The sequence below is a fragment of the Cavia porcellus genome, unplaced genomic scaffold (assembly GCF_034190915.1).
Source record: "Cavia porcellus strain 051 isolate PalLab524CR breed Dunkin Hartley unplaced genomic scaffold, mCavPor4.1 scaffold_18, whole genome shotgun sequence".
Lineage (NCBI taxonomy): Eukaryota > Metazoa > Chordata > Mammalia > Rodentia > Caviidae > Cavia > Cavia porcellus.
This window is the reverse complement of record NW_026947501.1, coordinates 55873604-55889026: the sequence shown is the minus strand read 5'-3', so window position 1 is coordinate 55889026 and position 15423 is coordinate 55873604. Positions and strand designations below refer to the sequence as shown.

At 41.5% G+C, this 15423-nt stretch overlaps 1 protein-coding gene across 2 annotated transcripts in view; it reads right to left on the bottom strand.

Moving 5' to 3' along the window:
• Tmem87b (transmembrane protein 87B) overlaps positions 1-15339 on the bottom strand; it is a 47987-nt gene extending 32648 nt beyond the window's left edge. For both annotated transcript variants that reach the window (XM_063230003.1, XM_063230002.1), the window contains exons 1-6: positions 15010-15339; positions 11765-11825; positions 7464-7555; positions 5096-5227; positions 4006-4056; positions 810-900 (exon numbers count right to left, since the gene is read on the bottom strand). In XM_063230003.1, the coding sequence (XP_063086073.1) occupies positions 810-900; positions 4006-4056; positions 5096-5227; positions 7464-7555; positions 11765-11825; positions 15010-15141 (559 nt within the window). In that variant the 5' untranslated portion in view covers positions 15142-15339. The remainder of the gene's footprint in view (positions 1-809; positions 901-4005; positions 4057-5095; positions 5228-7463; positions 7556-11764; positions 11826-15009) is intronic.
• Positions 15340-15423: the final 84 nt, after the last annotated feature.

Below are 15423 nucleotides of genomic sequence, written 5' to 3'. Positions count from 1 at the left end.
AGTGCAGGGTGGGTTTCCCCAGAAACCACAACTGGCAGACATGTGCTTCCTCCTCCTAGGTTACAGCCTTTAAAACTTCTCAAATTACAAACATTTGAAACCCCCAAAGATAGCCATTTTCTTTTTCTTTTTTTTTTGTCTTTTTCCTTTTTATCGGTACCAGAGATCAAACTCACGACTGCCTGCTTGCAAGGCAGGTGCTTATGCTGCTGAGCTAAATCACCAGCCCAGCCATTTTCAAGAGAGAATACAATCCACTTCAAATACAATTAAGATACTATTAAATCATTTCTGTATGTTAACTTTTTTTTAGAATCTGAAAGGATGGAATATTTTGCATCACACTATGAAGTTTGAAATTATCAAAATATATGATTATCTGTCAACTAAAAAGTTCTTTTGTTTTTGTTTTTGCATGATGGGGATTGAAGCCAGGGCCTCTGAACTTAGCTATAACCCTGTCCTTTATATTTCCTTTTGAGACAGGGTTTCACTAAGTCGTTAGATTGCCTAGGCAATGCGTGAACTTGTGCTCTTCCTGCCTTGGCCTCCAAAGGAGCTGAGATGACAGGTGTGTGCAGTCACACCTGGCCAGAAATGCATTAATTTCTGAAAAGTTACCTTCGGCTAATAACAAAAACTTAAATTCTTCCAAAAAATTAGGTATAAGTTCTTGAAGTGTATAACTAACAGAAATCCATTTCCGAAAGATATGCTTTTAACAGAAAATGGGTATTTGGTTGAATGACAAAACATATAGAACACATAAAATGGGAAAAGTGAACAAATGTACATGCAGTAAACCATACCATTCAAATTCCACCTGGCATCTGTTTTTTCCGTTTTAACAGCAACAATGAAGATATGAAACCCATCTCTCTGTGTTCTTGCTACAACATCCTGAAATAGAAGGGAAAATCTGTTACTTTTTAACAAATTTGTATATAAGATATAGTTACCTAATTGTTGATCACACTATAAAATAATTTTTGGTACTTAATTAGCTTACTTTGAACAAATAAAGAAATGAAAGAGAGAAAAGGAGTGGTAGGGAAGACACATAATGCCCTTTTTAAAATTTTTTTTTAACTACCATTCCAGACCTAGACAGGTAGAGGAAGAAAAAGGTCTTCTCACTCTTCAATGTCTTCTACCTTTTGTATTTCTATAGGTGCTCTTATATTACTATATTTTATGTTTTAATATTATCATTCAAATATTGCTCTTCTCATATATCATCTACTATTATCAAGCATGTTTTTAAACAGTGGAGCAGAAGGAGAAGGAAATCAGTACTGTCAGAAATGAATCAGACTGGGCTGGCGATATAGTGCAGCAGTTTAGCACCTGCCTGGCAAGTGTGAGGTTGTGAGTATGATTCTCGGTACCAAAAAAAGAAAAAAAAAAAATGAATCAGACTGAGGACAGCTGTCCTTCAGTATCAATAGGGGACTGATCCCAAGACCCGCTCCCCAACACACACACACTCCAACAGATACCAAAATCCATGGGTGCTCAAGTCCCTTACACAAAATGGCACAGTGTTTACATATAACCTGTGCACATCCTCTTGTAAATTTCTTTTTAAATTATCCACCATACCTAATATAATGTAAATAGTGGTTACATTACATTGTTTAGACTAATGACAACAAAACGTCTGCATATGTTCAGTACAGAATTTCCTTCCCGAATATTCTGGTCTACAGTTAGTTTTATCTATGGATGGGGAATCCATGGATGCAGACCTGGAAGGTGCCAAGGGCAATTTCATGTAGACCACATGACTCAGATTTCTTCGAGTACTATGTTACTTGTAGCTCCTCTAAGGAATAAAACTGTCACTGTAGTTTCTGAGTCTCCAATGGTCCCACCTCCTCGGACCTGGTACATTCTACTTTCCTGGGTAGCTTCTAGTCCTTTCCTCTCCAGGAGACAGAGCTTTTGCAAAGTCTATCCCAGCCACTGCAGTGATGCCTCACCATCTTCAGACTGTCTTTAGGATGGCTGGGAGAAACATGAAGTCACAGGCTAAAAGCAAAACTGAGCTCTCCTAAACCTACTTTCGGTCCCTACACAGAACTCTTTCAGTCTTCTCGGCCTCAGAAATTCCCCAACACCAAATTTCCCCCAGCCCCACCCACCATACTACATTCACGGTTTCCATTTTTATAGTTTTAACGACAGTGGCCCATGGCTGCTATCTTGCACATTCAGAAGGAGAATCCTATTTTTTTGTTTAAGAAAAGAGAGGCCGAAGAAAAGCTAATTTGTTTTTGAGACAGTCTTACAATGTAATGCAAGCCAACCTTGAACTGGCTATGTAGCCTACGTTGCCTTGAACTTGTGATCCTCCTGTCTCAATTTCCCAAGTGCTGAGCCTACGTACATGCATGTACCACCACATCCAGGAAGTTAATCTTTTTTTTTAAAGACAGGGTCTTGCTACATAGTCCAGGCTGGCCTCGAACTCACTATGAACCCCAGGCTGGCTTTGAACTTGTGGTGATCCTTCTACCTCAGCCTCTTGAGTGCTAGCATTATAGGCATGCACAATACTTGGCTCAAAAGTTAATCTTTCCGGGTATCTCTTTGAATCTGTTTCATGCATTCTGCTTCTTTCTTACATTGTTCATTCAAGGCTTCCATCTTTTTGCAGTACTCAATTTTTTTTTTTCTCTCTTTTTTTTAAATCAGTTCCAGGGATCGAACTCACGACCACGTCCTTGCAAGGCAGGCACTTATGCCGCTGAGCTAAATCCCCAGCTTCAGTTTTTTAAACTATGTCTTCTTTTAGATGTGTTCAGCATTTCTTTTATATCATTTATCATTTCTTCTTTTACCTGGGAGATTATTTCTGGTCTGAGTTCTTTTATAGCTTCATGGAGTTGTTTACTTCAGTTGCCATCACTTTAGAAGATTCAGGTGTGTGGTTTACATTTTCTTCTGTGTCCATGTCTGTGAGGCTTGTTTGGGATGGACTGGAGGTTTGAGGTTGCATTTTGCTCTTTCGTTTTGTCATTTTCCTGTATTCCCCTGGAGAAGCTGAATGCGAAGTCTCAGTTGCTTCCTGAGATGAGGATTATCTGTTCATACTGCAGGCCCCCAGTTGAGTGGGGGTCGTTAGGCAGGCCTTCCCAGTTCCCTAGTGGCACTCAAAGGCTCCTCAAATGTGGGAGTACTCTGGGAGGGCCTTCAGCCCACCCCACATGGTACTGTGAAGCTCCTGGTTGCTTGAGGTCAATGGGTCTACCAGGTTCTGAGTGGTGTACCAAGGCTCAACAGCTAGATGGAGTATGCTGTGTAGGCCTTCAGCTCATGCCACGTGCTGCACCAAAGCTCCACAGCTGCTTGGGGCATTGGGCAGAGCACCACTAAGTTCCGAGTAAGGTGCTGAGGTTCCATGGCTGGATGGGGTTCACAGTGCAGGTCTTCCGCGTGTGCCAGAGTGCAAGTGGTTCCCTGGCTACTTGGGGTTGCTGGGCAGGGCCCAACCAGGCCCTAAGGGACATTCCTGAAGGTCTAAGGCTGACTGGGGCACTGGGCAGGGCCTACCAGGACCTGATCGAGGTGCCATGGTGCATGGCTAGATGGGGTTCGCTGTGCGGGCCTTCAGTTCACACCACAGAGTGCAGGCTGCTCGGCCATTAGCTTCAAAAGCTAATCTTATATTACAACTTTAAAGAGATTCTGAAATAAGATGCTTATATATTTGATATTTGCAACGTTATACATACAAAATTTATATGTAATATACATATACGAAAACATACTGTTTTAAATAGTTTTTCTCTTCCAATTTTAATAAGCCTTATCATTCTCTGTGTATCCGTCCATTCGTAAGATTTTTTTCAATCTTATTATAATTTAATCTTATTATACTGGGACTCACTATATTGGGACTTACTATACTATATAATGCTATTATAATCTTACTATATTACTATATAATACTATATTACTATACTATACTATTTTACTTAGAAGACAAATAAAATGGTTTACCATTGATCCTTCCTGGGTCGAAATATTTCTGTTACTTGTTAGATCTTTATTCTGAAAAAAAAGAGTAAAATAATTCTATGTTATATTACTGCATTTCTACATGCAAAGTAGTTTTAATAATAAAGTGTTAAAAGAAAGTAAAGATTTGTAAGATAAACATAAAGAAAACAAATCTCACTGTATTCTGAACATGAGTAACAAAATTCTGCCTTTTACAAACCTTTTCCTTAGTGGTGTGTTTACTCCTGGGTAGTGTTACTATTGGTGAGCAAGTGCTAGGAAATAAAAGGAAGTTCTAGCTGCTAAAAGAGTCTGTACCTGACCCATATCTATACTGGTATGCTCAGTTTTTCTTAAACTCATCTAGCTATGCACTTGTGTGTACTTTTCTCTATATTTAATACTGTATACCTGTACACAAAATTTTTTAAAAGTCTTTGAATTTTTACTAATGACTAGTTTTTACTAATTTTCATTTTGGAATTTCCAGGTGGATGAAAATAATTTAAAGTAACTCGGAACCTCCCTGTCAGGGATGACCACGCTTATAACCTAACGTGCTAGGTAGAAGGACAGGCATGAAGGAGGGGGCGTGGACCTGCAGGCTGCACACTGCTGACGGCCAGGACCTTTGAGAGGAGCCACAGCTGCCTGTGTTTAACTGCACAATCACTGTGCCCTTGACTGGGGCTATTCTGACAGGATGATGGGCAAGGCTCCAAGTGCAGTGAAAAGAACGAGAGATAAATTAGAGCCAGGGATTATAAAAATACTCAAGATGTTAATGTAAAGAAACACAAACAGTCTGACACAGTGACTTTCGCCTGTAAGCACTTAGGAGGCTGAGGCAGGATTGCTGATAGCCTGGGCTACACAGACAGACCCTGTCTCAAAAGAAAAAATAAAAAGGCACAAAGAAATACAAAAGGGGCATTAAACTGTTATGACTACATAAAACTCCTAAAACTGAGAATTAACAAATTTAATACCTCTGCTTATTAAAATATTGATAAAACATTATTTAAATTGATATTTATATCCACTGTGAATAAAACAAATGCTACTTTAACATGGCAGGATGGATACTCACATTCAATGAAGGAAACACCTGTAAATCACTGTTGCAATCCAAATTTTCATTTTTTGTTGTCCAGCAGTCAGTGTTCTCAAGGTCACCACAGAAGTCTTCATCATCGCGAAGTTCGTGTTTTTGGAACCTCCCCTACCCAAGGTAAAATTCTATGTTATAATTTATTTCCATACTTCTTTTTCCTAGAAGATAAATAAAATTTAATATCTAAATAATACCAAGATTTTTTTCAGCTTGGAGTACTTTTAAAAAGAACAAAATAAAATAAAATATCAGAGAAAAAAGTTCTGCATCTAATTCTATAAACAGTCTAACATTCACACCATTTTAGCCATTCCAATGTGTTCAGATTTATGTGCAGTGCAAGTGATAAAGGTACCACCACAAGGAAACAGCTCTCAGGAAAACAGGGCAGACTTTGCCTTGGAGTCACTTCTTCATCCGATGTGTAAAACAGGCGACAGAGGAAGAAACCAGCACTCAACTACCCAGCAGACAGTGACAAGTGGAGCTATCCCAACTGAGCTCAGATGATGTCAACCGCCTGGGGTTCTAAAATGATAAACAGGCCAGGCGCCTGGTCCTGGGGGGTGGGGGACTGTCTTTCACCGACCAAACAGGTCAACTGGAGTGTAAGAACAGTAATACACTATCACATGTCACAAAGCAAGAATTTAAACGTGTCCACACTGATGACTGACACCGCAGAGATGGTGAAACTGGCAGGTGTGCGGCAGCTGCCTGCTGGTTATTGTTGAATGTTCTAAAAGCTTTGCCGTCACTGGGCCAGAGAAAAGGGAAGAGCTCATCCACACAGCAGAATGATAGTAAGTATAGAAGAAGATACGTGATTATGAAACCATCACTTAGCAACCATTACAATAACCATTTGATGCATCAGGCAAGAATCACAAAAAGACGATAAATCAAAGGGATGAATGTCTGATGAAGAAATATTTACATATCTTCAAAAATATTTTCCCCAAAATTGTTGTCAATAACAAAGAAAAAAGTAGTACTTTTTTCATGGGAAACCTTGGCAGATATCTCCTTAATCAACAGATCAAATTAAGATAATCAAAAATGGGACAAACCAGGATTTTGTGGAATTCGACCCAAAGTGCATCACCTGAATCTGATTACAATGAAATATCAGAAACACTCAAACTGAGGGACACTGCATAAAAATAAATGGTTTGTACACTTCAAAAGTAAATATCACTGTCACCCAGGCATGGTGACACATGCTCATCGTCCCAGTACTTGGGGAGGCTGAAGCAGGAGGGCTGCAAGTTCAAGCCCAGCCTGTGTAATTTAGCAACTTACCAAGACTCCGTGTCAAATAAACAAGGAAGAATAATGTAATGGACCCTACATTAAGTCTCATACCAGAGGAGAAAACCTGCTATAAAATACATTACTGGGAAAAAAATACATTTTTGGAACACTGATGGAATTTTAATATGATCTATATATTACATAACAGTACCAATGTTAAATTTTCTAAATGTGATGTTATACTTACTTCATAATATAAATGAATACCTATGCTTAGGAAATATGCACTGAAGTATTTAAAGTAAAGGGCTAAAATACTTTGGGATAAAGTCAAATAAGCAGTATTCCAGGAAATTGGCATCTTTTACTCCAAAAATAATACCAATAAAAATACAGGTACCCATAAATTACTCAGGATGGAAGCCAAACAGAAAATGGAGGAGCTGAACATGACATTATTCCTATCAACCATGGTGAGAATCATTAAAGAAACGCCTTGCTGAGTGGCCTGGGACCCCAGCACACACCATCCCCGTCACTGGGGGCAGGCAGGATCTTGAGCCAGGGCAGGAAAAACCTGCCCCAGCCCAGCCTCTTCCTCTTTCTCCCACTCACCTTGGCCTTTCCCCAGTATCTCCATTCTTCCGCTCACCTCTCTGAGATCACCCTCAACTCATTAAATCTTCTTGTACTCACTAACATTACAGGCCCCCTACAACTAATGTTTTGCATAAAGTGAAATGTAAATTTCTTTCTCAAGTTCACTTGTACATGAGCCACAGTTCCTTTTATCAATGGCTACTACAAGTCTGACTTAAGCACTAGCAACTTTTTTTTTGGTACCAGGGATTGAACTCATGACCTCGAGTTTGCTAGATAGGTGCTTATGAAGCTGAACTAAATCCCCAGCCCTTTTGTAAGATACAAGGAAAAATGGAAGACACAAGCATATCACCTTAGTCCCAAAATTCATCCGGAGCACTTCTAAAATCCCAAGCTCTGTTTCTTGCCTTCTCATGTGATGAGCTAAAAAAATCCTTATATGGGTAACTTTCTATCATAATCTCATACACACTTGTGTTTTACTTACTTCCAGATCAGAATACGCATTGTGGCAGACATAGTACTTCAAATACCACTCGATGGTGAACTTCACAGGCCCGGAACAACTGAAAGACTTAACTGTTTAGAAAAAAGAAAGTCTCATTTTATATTGATAATATTTACAGTGCAATAAACTTCAGGATTCAAGAATACAACTTAAATGTCAGGATGAGTAAAATATCACTTCTCTAAAAAATCACTACACGATGAGACAAACTCACTAAATCATAGCTAACCAAAAGCTGCTGTAACACTGTTCATCTGTAAGTCCAATGGCAGAATGAGCCAAGTAGGCTTTATATCCCTCCAACATACTCTTCCTACTCACTTATTATACTCAGCGAGCGTGCCGGAAAAGGTCACGATGGTAAACAAGAATAACTGCTGCCCATGACTTAAGAGGCACTGGGGAGGGGAAGGTTAACAGTGAAATACTTTCAATAGACCAAAGGGCAGAAAGCAGTACCAAGGGAGACTTGGGCAGGGCAACTAAGACATTCTAGAAGAGCATGAAGAACCTCAGTGACAGGCCTGCCAGCAGAGGAGCAAGAGCCGGAATCAGCCAGGTGAAGAGGAGGGAAGGGGGTGCGTGCAAATGCCTAGGGTGCGTGAGCATGGCACGTAGATGGCTCACCACGGTTAGAACACCACGGAGAGAAATGGAGGGCTTGACGTTGGAGAAAATCCATGAGTACTCTTTCACTCTACCAAGGAACACGGCCTTTACTTTGAATATAGTAAGCCACTACCAAACGTTTCAACTTCTGGGTGACATGATCAATCAGAATAAAAGGGGTCAAATCTCCACCTATGAAAGCTTGTTGGGAGAGTCCCTACAATACGGCAGCTGGCTTCCCCCAAGCAAGAGTTCAGGGAAGGAGCAAAGAAGGAGCCGGAGTACTGCAGCTTCAGAAGTAGTAAGAACTACTTCTGCAATATTCTACTGGTAACTAAGACTGATTCTGATATAACACAGCAGGGGACTGCACAACATCTTAAAGGCTGGGAACTGTACAGGGATCCAAACTACAAGCAGAGATACAGGTTCAAGAATTTCTAGGCTGATGGAAGCTACACAGAGAAAGAAAAAGAAACCTGCACTGTGATTCCCCTGAATCCCTGGCTCCCTGCTTGTGCACAGGGAGAAGCCCAGTAATTCCTAGAGCTGGGGACTGTTTGAGGTTTCACTGGCAAAAATGGTCATTAAATACACCAAATATTCAGGAAAGAATTAGAATGACTACACCTTAGACATGGTGCTAATAAATTAGTCCCGGAGTAAAGGTTATTCCAGACGTAGCCTAAAAGAGCTTTTAAAACAAAATTGAGAAGGATCACACTGACCCACAAAAATTATCTCCTCATACAAAGTTATTAAAGGACTAAAAATATAACCTAGTAAAATTCAAAATATTCATCATCTAAACAAAAACACTGCATATATAATGCATGAAAATTTTGTCAAAGATGATAAAATTGGATGACAAGAATGTGAAAATGGACATGCCTTATATGCTCAAAGACATAAAGGAGAATATAAAAATACTGAGAAAAATAAGATTAAAAAAAAAAACTCAAGCAGGCATGGTGGCACATATTATAATTTTAGCACTCAAGAGGCTGGGGCAGAAGGATTGCCACGAATTTAAGGTCAGCCTGGGCCACACAGTGAGTTCAAGGCCACCTGAAACTACATAGTTAGGCCCTGTATCAAAAAAACAAAACAAAACAAACCCTCAAAACCAAACAACAAACAACTCAACTTATGGAAGCTAAAAAAAAAAAAAAACAAACAAACAAAAAAACACAACAAAACTCTAAAATAAAAAGGTCATAGTATGAGATTAACAGCAGATTAGGTACTGCAGAAGAAAAGATCAGTCAATCCAAAGACAAAGCAAAAGAAATACCCAGAATGAAGCACAGGATGAAAGAACTAAAATAAATAACAGGATCTTACTCACCTGCAGGACAACAGCAATGGTCTAACATACTGGGGTCCCAGAAAGAGAAGAGAAAGATGGGAAGAGAGTGTCTAAACCCAGGAGATTTTTTTTCTAAATGGACATCCAGTTGGCCCAGCATCAACTGTTAATAAAACTCTCTCTTCTCTTATGAATTACCCTGGAACCTCTGCTCAAAGTCAGCTAACTGTGTGAATGCATGCTTATTTCTGGGTTCTCCATTATGCTTCATCATTCTGTATGTCTGTCCTATGCTAGAGCTTACTGTCATAATACTATAGGTATACACAAGTTCTGAAACTAGACAGTAAAAGTCCTTCAACCTCATTCTTTAATACTGCTTTAGTTATTCCATGTATACTCCCTTTTTTTTGTATTGGCGATTGAACTCACAACCTTGCACTTGCCAGGCAGGTGCTTGTGCTGCTGAGCTAAATCTCCAGCCCCTCTATGTATATTCTTATAGAAAATTTTAGAAACTTCTAGTTAATTTCTACATAAAGATCTGTTTATATGTCTAGAAGATTAAAATGAATTTATAAATCAATTGGAAGAGAACCGACAAATGTGACGCTAGCCACAGATTTTTTTATAGATGCCCTTTATCAGATCAAGGAAGTTTCCTTCTATTTCTAGTTTTCTGAGAGTTTTTATCACAAATAGATGTTGAGTTTTTCAGATGCTTTATTTCTGGCTTTACTGAGGTAAACAGACAGTGTATTTGGTTTATTCTGCTAATACAGTGCACTATACCAAGAGACTTTCAACACTGAATATACCTTGAACAGGGTAGCAAAAGAGGGATCACCTAAGGGAAAGTGAGGTGTCTGATTCCCCAAAACTCCACGAACACATATCCAAGGGACCAAGTCCTTAATTTTTTGGGCACTAAGATCTAGGTCTGTAAGAAGAGGGATACTCTGTCTTAAGCGTTCACCACACTTCTGATGTAGATATATGTTTATATTACAACGCCCATTTACTTACTCACACAGGGCAACGGTAAGTGGACACATAATGTCCAGCTGACTTGTGCCTTCGACAGTCTCCCTGGCAGCCCAATGGTGATGAGTAGGTCGCTTAGTGTTGGCACCAGCACAAGGAGGCTCAGGGTGTTTCCTACCTGTGGACCAGTCTGGGACACAGCCAGAGTCCCAGCTGAAGAACACCCCTCTCCTAAGTGTGTTGTGAGACCTCGCTGCCTTCTGACTGAACCCCAGCTGTGGTATGTGGCGCTCTGCTCTTCAATCCTAGTGCTGCCCTCTTCTGTCTTTAGATGTGTCATTATGGTAAAATCCCCATTGTGATCCACCCTTAGACTGGGCTCAGGCATTATGTAACACTTTTAAAACTCAAATTCTGTGTTTCCATGGCCCACATTACTTTTCTTTCCCACAAACCCTTTCGTCAGCCTTCATCTGGTTTAAAGCTTGTTTACCTAGAATTTGAGACATGAATTCATTAAAGCTGAACTCTTCCTCACCCACCTAGGGCTTCAACTTCTTACACACACATCACTACAACCATCTAGGGCACCACAGGCCTTCTCCAAACCACTTCTGCTTCCCGGCTGCTGTGTGACCTAGCTTCCCTCAGGGAAGGCCCCGAATGGCACAATCACCTCCCAGAGCTGCTCAGAGCACGGGCCCAGAGAGTAAGGGGACACGAGATTAGATGCTGGGGAAGACTGACCCAAGAAAAACTACTACTTTCTTATTCCTGAGACTTTCTCTCTGGCAACCAACCTTCCTAGTCAAAGTACTAAAAGCAAAAAAAGAAATTAGACGACAGTGAATATTATCTAATTGTGACCCAAAAAACAAAAACAAACAAACCAACAAAATCAAAAAACATTGGCACATACACAGAAAAGACCACATGTACCTAACAATGCATTCTTTTTGTTAAGCCCTAGAACTAATTAAAATGTCCAGTGATTATTTCATATTATGATATATATTTAGAAAATTCTTCGAACATAAAAGGTTTATCACAATCATGACATTTCCTATATTCATGAAAGGAATCAGCTAATTTTAAAATCTGGGACTCAAAGTCAAATTTTATAGGAAAACATTTTTTTTGGTCTAAGCCTATTTATTAACTTTGTTAATGAGTCATACTGTAGTTTTTGAAATAGCATTAGAAAAATCTATTCTTGAAAATAATCAAGTCATGACTGAAACTCAAAAATGTTAGAACCACTGAAAAACCAAACAACTGATTAGTTCACTATTTATTATACTATTATATTAGTTTACATTAAAATAATGTATTTTTAATAGCTGTTATTTATGTTAGCATATTATTTCATTATACTTACCAGAAAACTTGATCTCAGTAGAGTTAAACATAGTTTTCCTAAATATCAAAGGTCCCGATTTCTAAAATAAGAAATATTGAAAAATCCTGTTAAGATTTTTTTCTCCAGGGGCTGGGAATTTAGCTCAGTAGCATAAGCGCCTGCCTTGCAAGCATGTGGTCATGAGTTCGATCCTCCCGTACCGATTAAAAAAAAAAAAACAAAACTTTTTTCTCTGTTTAAGGGTAGTTTAATTCTATAAAATATAAAGCTTTTATTCTTGCACTCCTTGGTCTGAGCACAGCCTGTATCTTTTAAACTATAACTCTGATCTACCTTGCTCATCTGCTTCCGCTACTGTCCAGCGTGTCTACAGCAGCAAGCCTGAGAGAGAACAGGAAGTGCCCCTGCCTGAGAGGTCTCCAATGGACTCCAGCTGTCTCAGCCAGGTTTGGTGACACACAGGAGGGAAGGGCTGTGACCAGAGCAGCCACCTCTGCTTAGATGTGATCTGAGTAACTGTATGTGTTCATGCTGTTCTCTTCGTAGCAAAATGACTGTGCAGTTGGTAAATAGTTCTCTCCCTCCCCAAATATTAGCGCTACCTCCGTAATCACCAGACACTAAAATTCCTAGAGACCCTGCACAAAAATCCAGGCCTGGGTACATCTGTAGCTACATAATTCCATTCCCAAAATGCATGACATGACTTCCTAACCCTCAGGACCTCAGCAGTCAACCAGAACTTAAAATTGTTTCTTGCTTACTTAAAAATCATTTCTCATACTTTTTCTTTACTCAGTTAGCCCAGCTAAAAAGTTCCTCGTGACCTTTGGGTTTGTCCCCAAGAATCCATATCTCCTTTCGAGGGATCGCGAACACTTATTCTGCTTCATTTCTCTTATCCAAGTTAAAATCAAACAGTTCTTCCCCAGAATAAAAGTCATGCTGAAAGGACACTCTGTTACATGAACATGTGGACAGGACCACAATAGCAATAAAGGCCTAGCCAAGATCACTCCTGTGAGCCGAACACCTGTCCACTAGGATGTCCAACAGGACCAGACACACACCTTTCTGTTCTTCGCCAACTCTTCCTACACTGTCTACTTTGAAGATGCAGCCACCCAGTAAACCAAGTCTTAGCTCCTTTACCTCCACTGCTCAATCCCCAACACATGCCTAGTTTATCTCACAAGCCTTTTCCAAATTTGGTTCTTTTTCTCCATTCCTGCCACCAGCACCTAACTTGGGCCCCTAATATACTTGCTTAGACTTCTGCATCAGCATAACTGGTGTTTCTGCCTCTAGCCTATAATTCATCCTTAAGAGCAACCAGCATTTTGTTGATAACATAAAATATGGTTTTCAGATTCACTTAAAGAGGAGGCATGGCAACTGCCCACTTCTGAAGAGGCACAGGATCTGTAATCTGCATGAACCTAGATGACTTTTCACTTGCTAATAAACTCTGCCTCTGGCCTGCAGGTTCTGGAGATCTCTAGCCTTAGGTTCAAGGAAAGTACAGGTAAGGAATGGTTGTGACCTTGAGTACCTTGTCAGAATTTCACTCAGAAGCACCACGGATAAATTTCTCATTTTCTTACCAAGAAAATACCTACTCACTGAGACCAATCATGCCTCTTCCTCGAAAGTAAGGTGAGGCTGGGTCTGTAGCAGTCGTACAATATCCTAAGTTTGCTCCTACACATCAAACTCTTTGTGTCTACTATTGTGTGAGCTCTATGAAGGAATGGGCTGTGTCTAAAATTCATTATTGGCAAACACAAGACCAATCTAGTGCACAGCAGAATTTTGAATGGGACTCGAAATGCTGGACTTTAGAGTTTTCTTTTGCAGTTCAGGCTGGCCTTGAATGCACTTTGTAACGCAGCTTGGCCTTGAACTTGCATCAGTCCTCTTGATTTTGCCTCCCGAGTGCTGGGATTACAAACCCGAGCCACTGCACCCAGCTAAAAAAACCATTTCTTGACAGATGTGCAAAAGAAAGCCCCATTCCCTCTTCTTGTTCTTAAGGTAAAGTTCCAACAATCTGATACAGGGGGAAATAAAACTAGCCCAGTTTTTGCAAAGAAGGGCTTCCTAGACCACTACTGGCCTGAGTTAGCCAACAGAAAAATTAGAAGTAGTGCTTAAAAAGAAAAAAAAAAAAAAAAAAAAGTAACCTAACTGAATTTCTAACACACTTCCTCCTACAAGAATCAAACTTATTCTTCCTTCATGGCCTTTTGGAAAGTATACTTGGCAATAAACGATCTTTACATAGTCAAACAGATTAAGAGTTTTCCACTGTTCTAGTCTTCATTCATGGTATCAAACACTTTACTGTTGGGAGTGACTCAAATATTGGAATTGCACAGGTTATACCACTGGTGAACAACACAGGGCACCAACTCAGGAGAATCCTAGAAGATATGCCTGTGCTGAGAAATACCCACCCATATTTGTCCCTCCCTCTGTGTAGCTCTTGCGTTGTTAGACGTATGTGTAGCTTCTGGTATTATCTTTTTCTGGTTGAGGAAACCAAAATATAAAGTTCACCTTCAGAACTTGGACATAATTTGGATACATATGGAAAATACCCCAAACAGAACTGGATGAGTCATCTGACCTCACAGGAAAGGAGGAGATAATGTCTCGTCCGACTTCTCATCTCCCCCTTGCAAAACTATCCATGTCAACCCCTGCATTCCTCCTACATAGTCTCCTTTAACGACAGGACGCCAAGTTTTCTAACGGAGTGCCCTGGTAAAGTGTTTCCACCCACCAGTGTCTCCAAACACATCCCGCCCCACCTCCACACTCAAGAGTCCAGGAAGTGTGACAGAAGCCCTGGAGAAATCCCAAGAGGAAGAGAGGTGGAGGTGACTCCAGCAGGGTCCGCTAACGAAAAAAAGCGGAAGTGGAGCACAAGGTTTCTAAACCGATGCTGCAACAGAAGGCCGGACCGTCCTCCCTTGCTAAAGATGCCGCTGGGTGTGTGCAGAGGTTCCGGACTTCGGACCCGGTTGGCGCGGAGCCGAGCGAGGTGCCAGGACTCGGGGAACGGAGATGCTCGCGAACAGGGAAAGCTGTCCAAGCACAATCGCGACAGCCCAGGTCGGGCAGAGCAGGGGGAGCTCCCTGTCCGCCGCGCGTAGCGCACAAAGCCCCGGCGAGTTGTCACCGGGCGAACGACCCCAAGGCCCGGCCTGAGGGCGAGTGAGCCCCGCTACTCGCCACGCCTCGACCCACACAGCACTTACATCATTGATCGTTTCTGTCCAGAGGCCGAGCTCGGGGACGGCGTGCAGAGCCGCCGGGGCCCAGCACAGGAGGCCGAGAGCTACGCGCAGCACCCGGGCCCCGGCAGCCAAAGGCCGGCGCGCGGCGGCCATCTTGACGTGGAAGCCGCACCTGGCGTTCACCGACGCCTGCCACGCCCCGGGCCCGCACCTGGCCGGGCTCCGCCCCCGCGGGCGGGTAAGAGTTGGGGAAGAGGGGCTCTGGCTGGGTTGTGTAATACGCCCAAGCCTCGCGGGGAGGTGCCAGGCCAGCCTGGCCGGCGGGCCAGACTGAAGGCGGGGACGAGGGCGGGGCCTGAAAGGAACTATGAGAAAGCGTAGGCGGGAGAAGGCGGGGTCGGTACGGTGGGCGGGGCCAGGGAGTGGGCAAAGAAA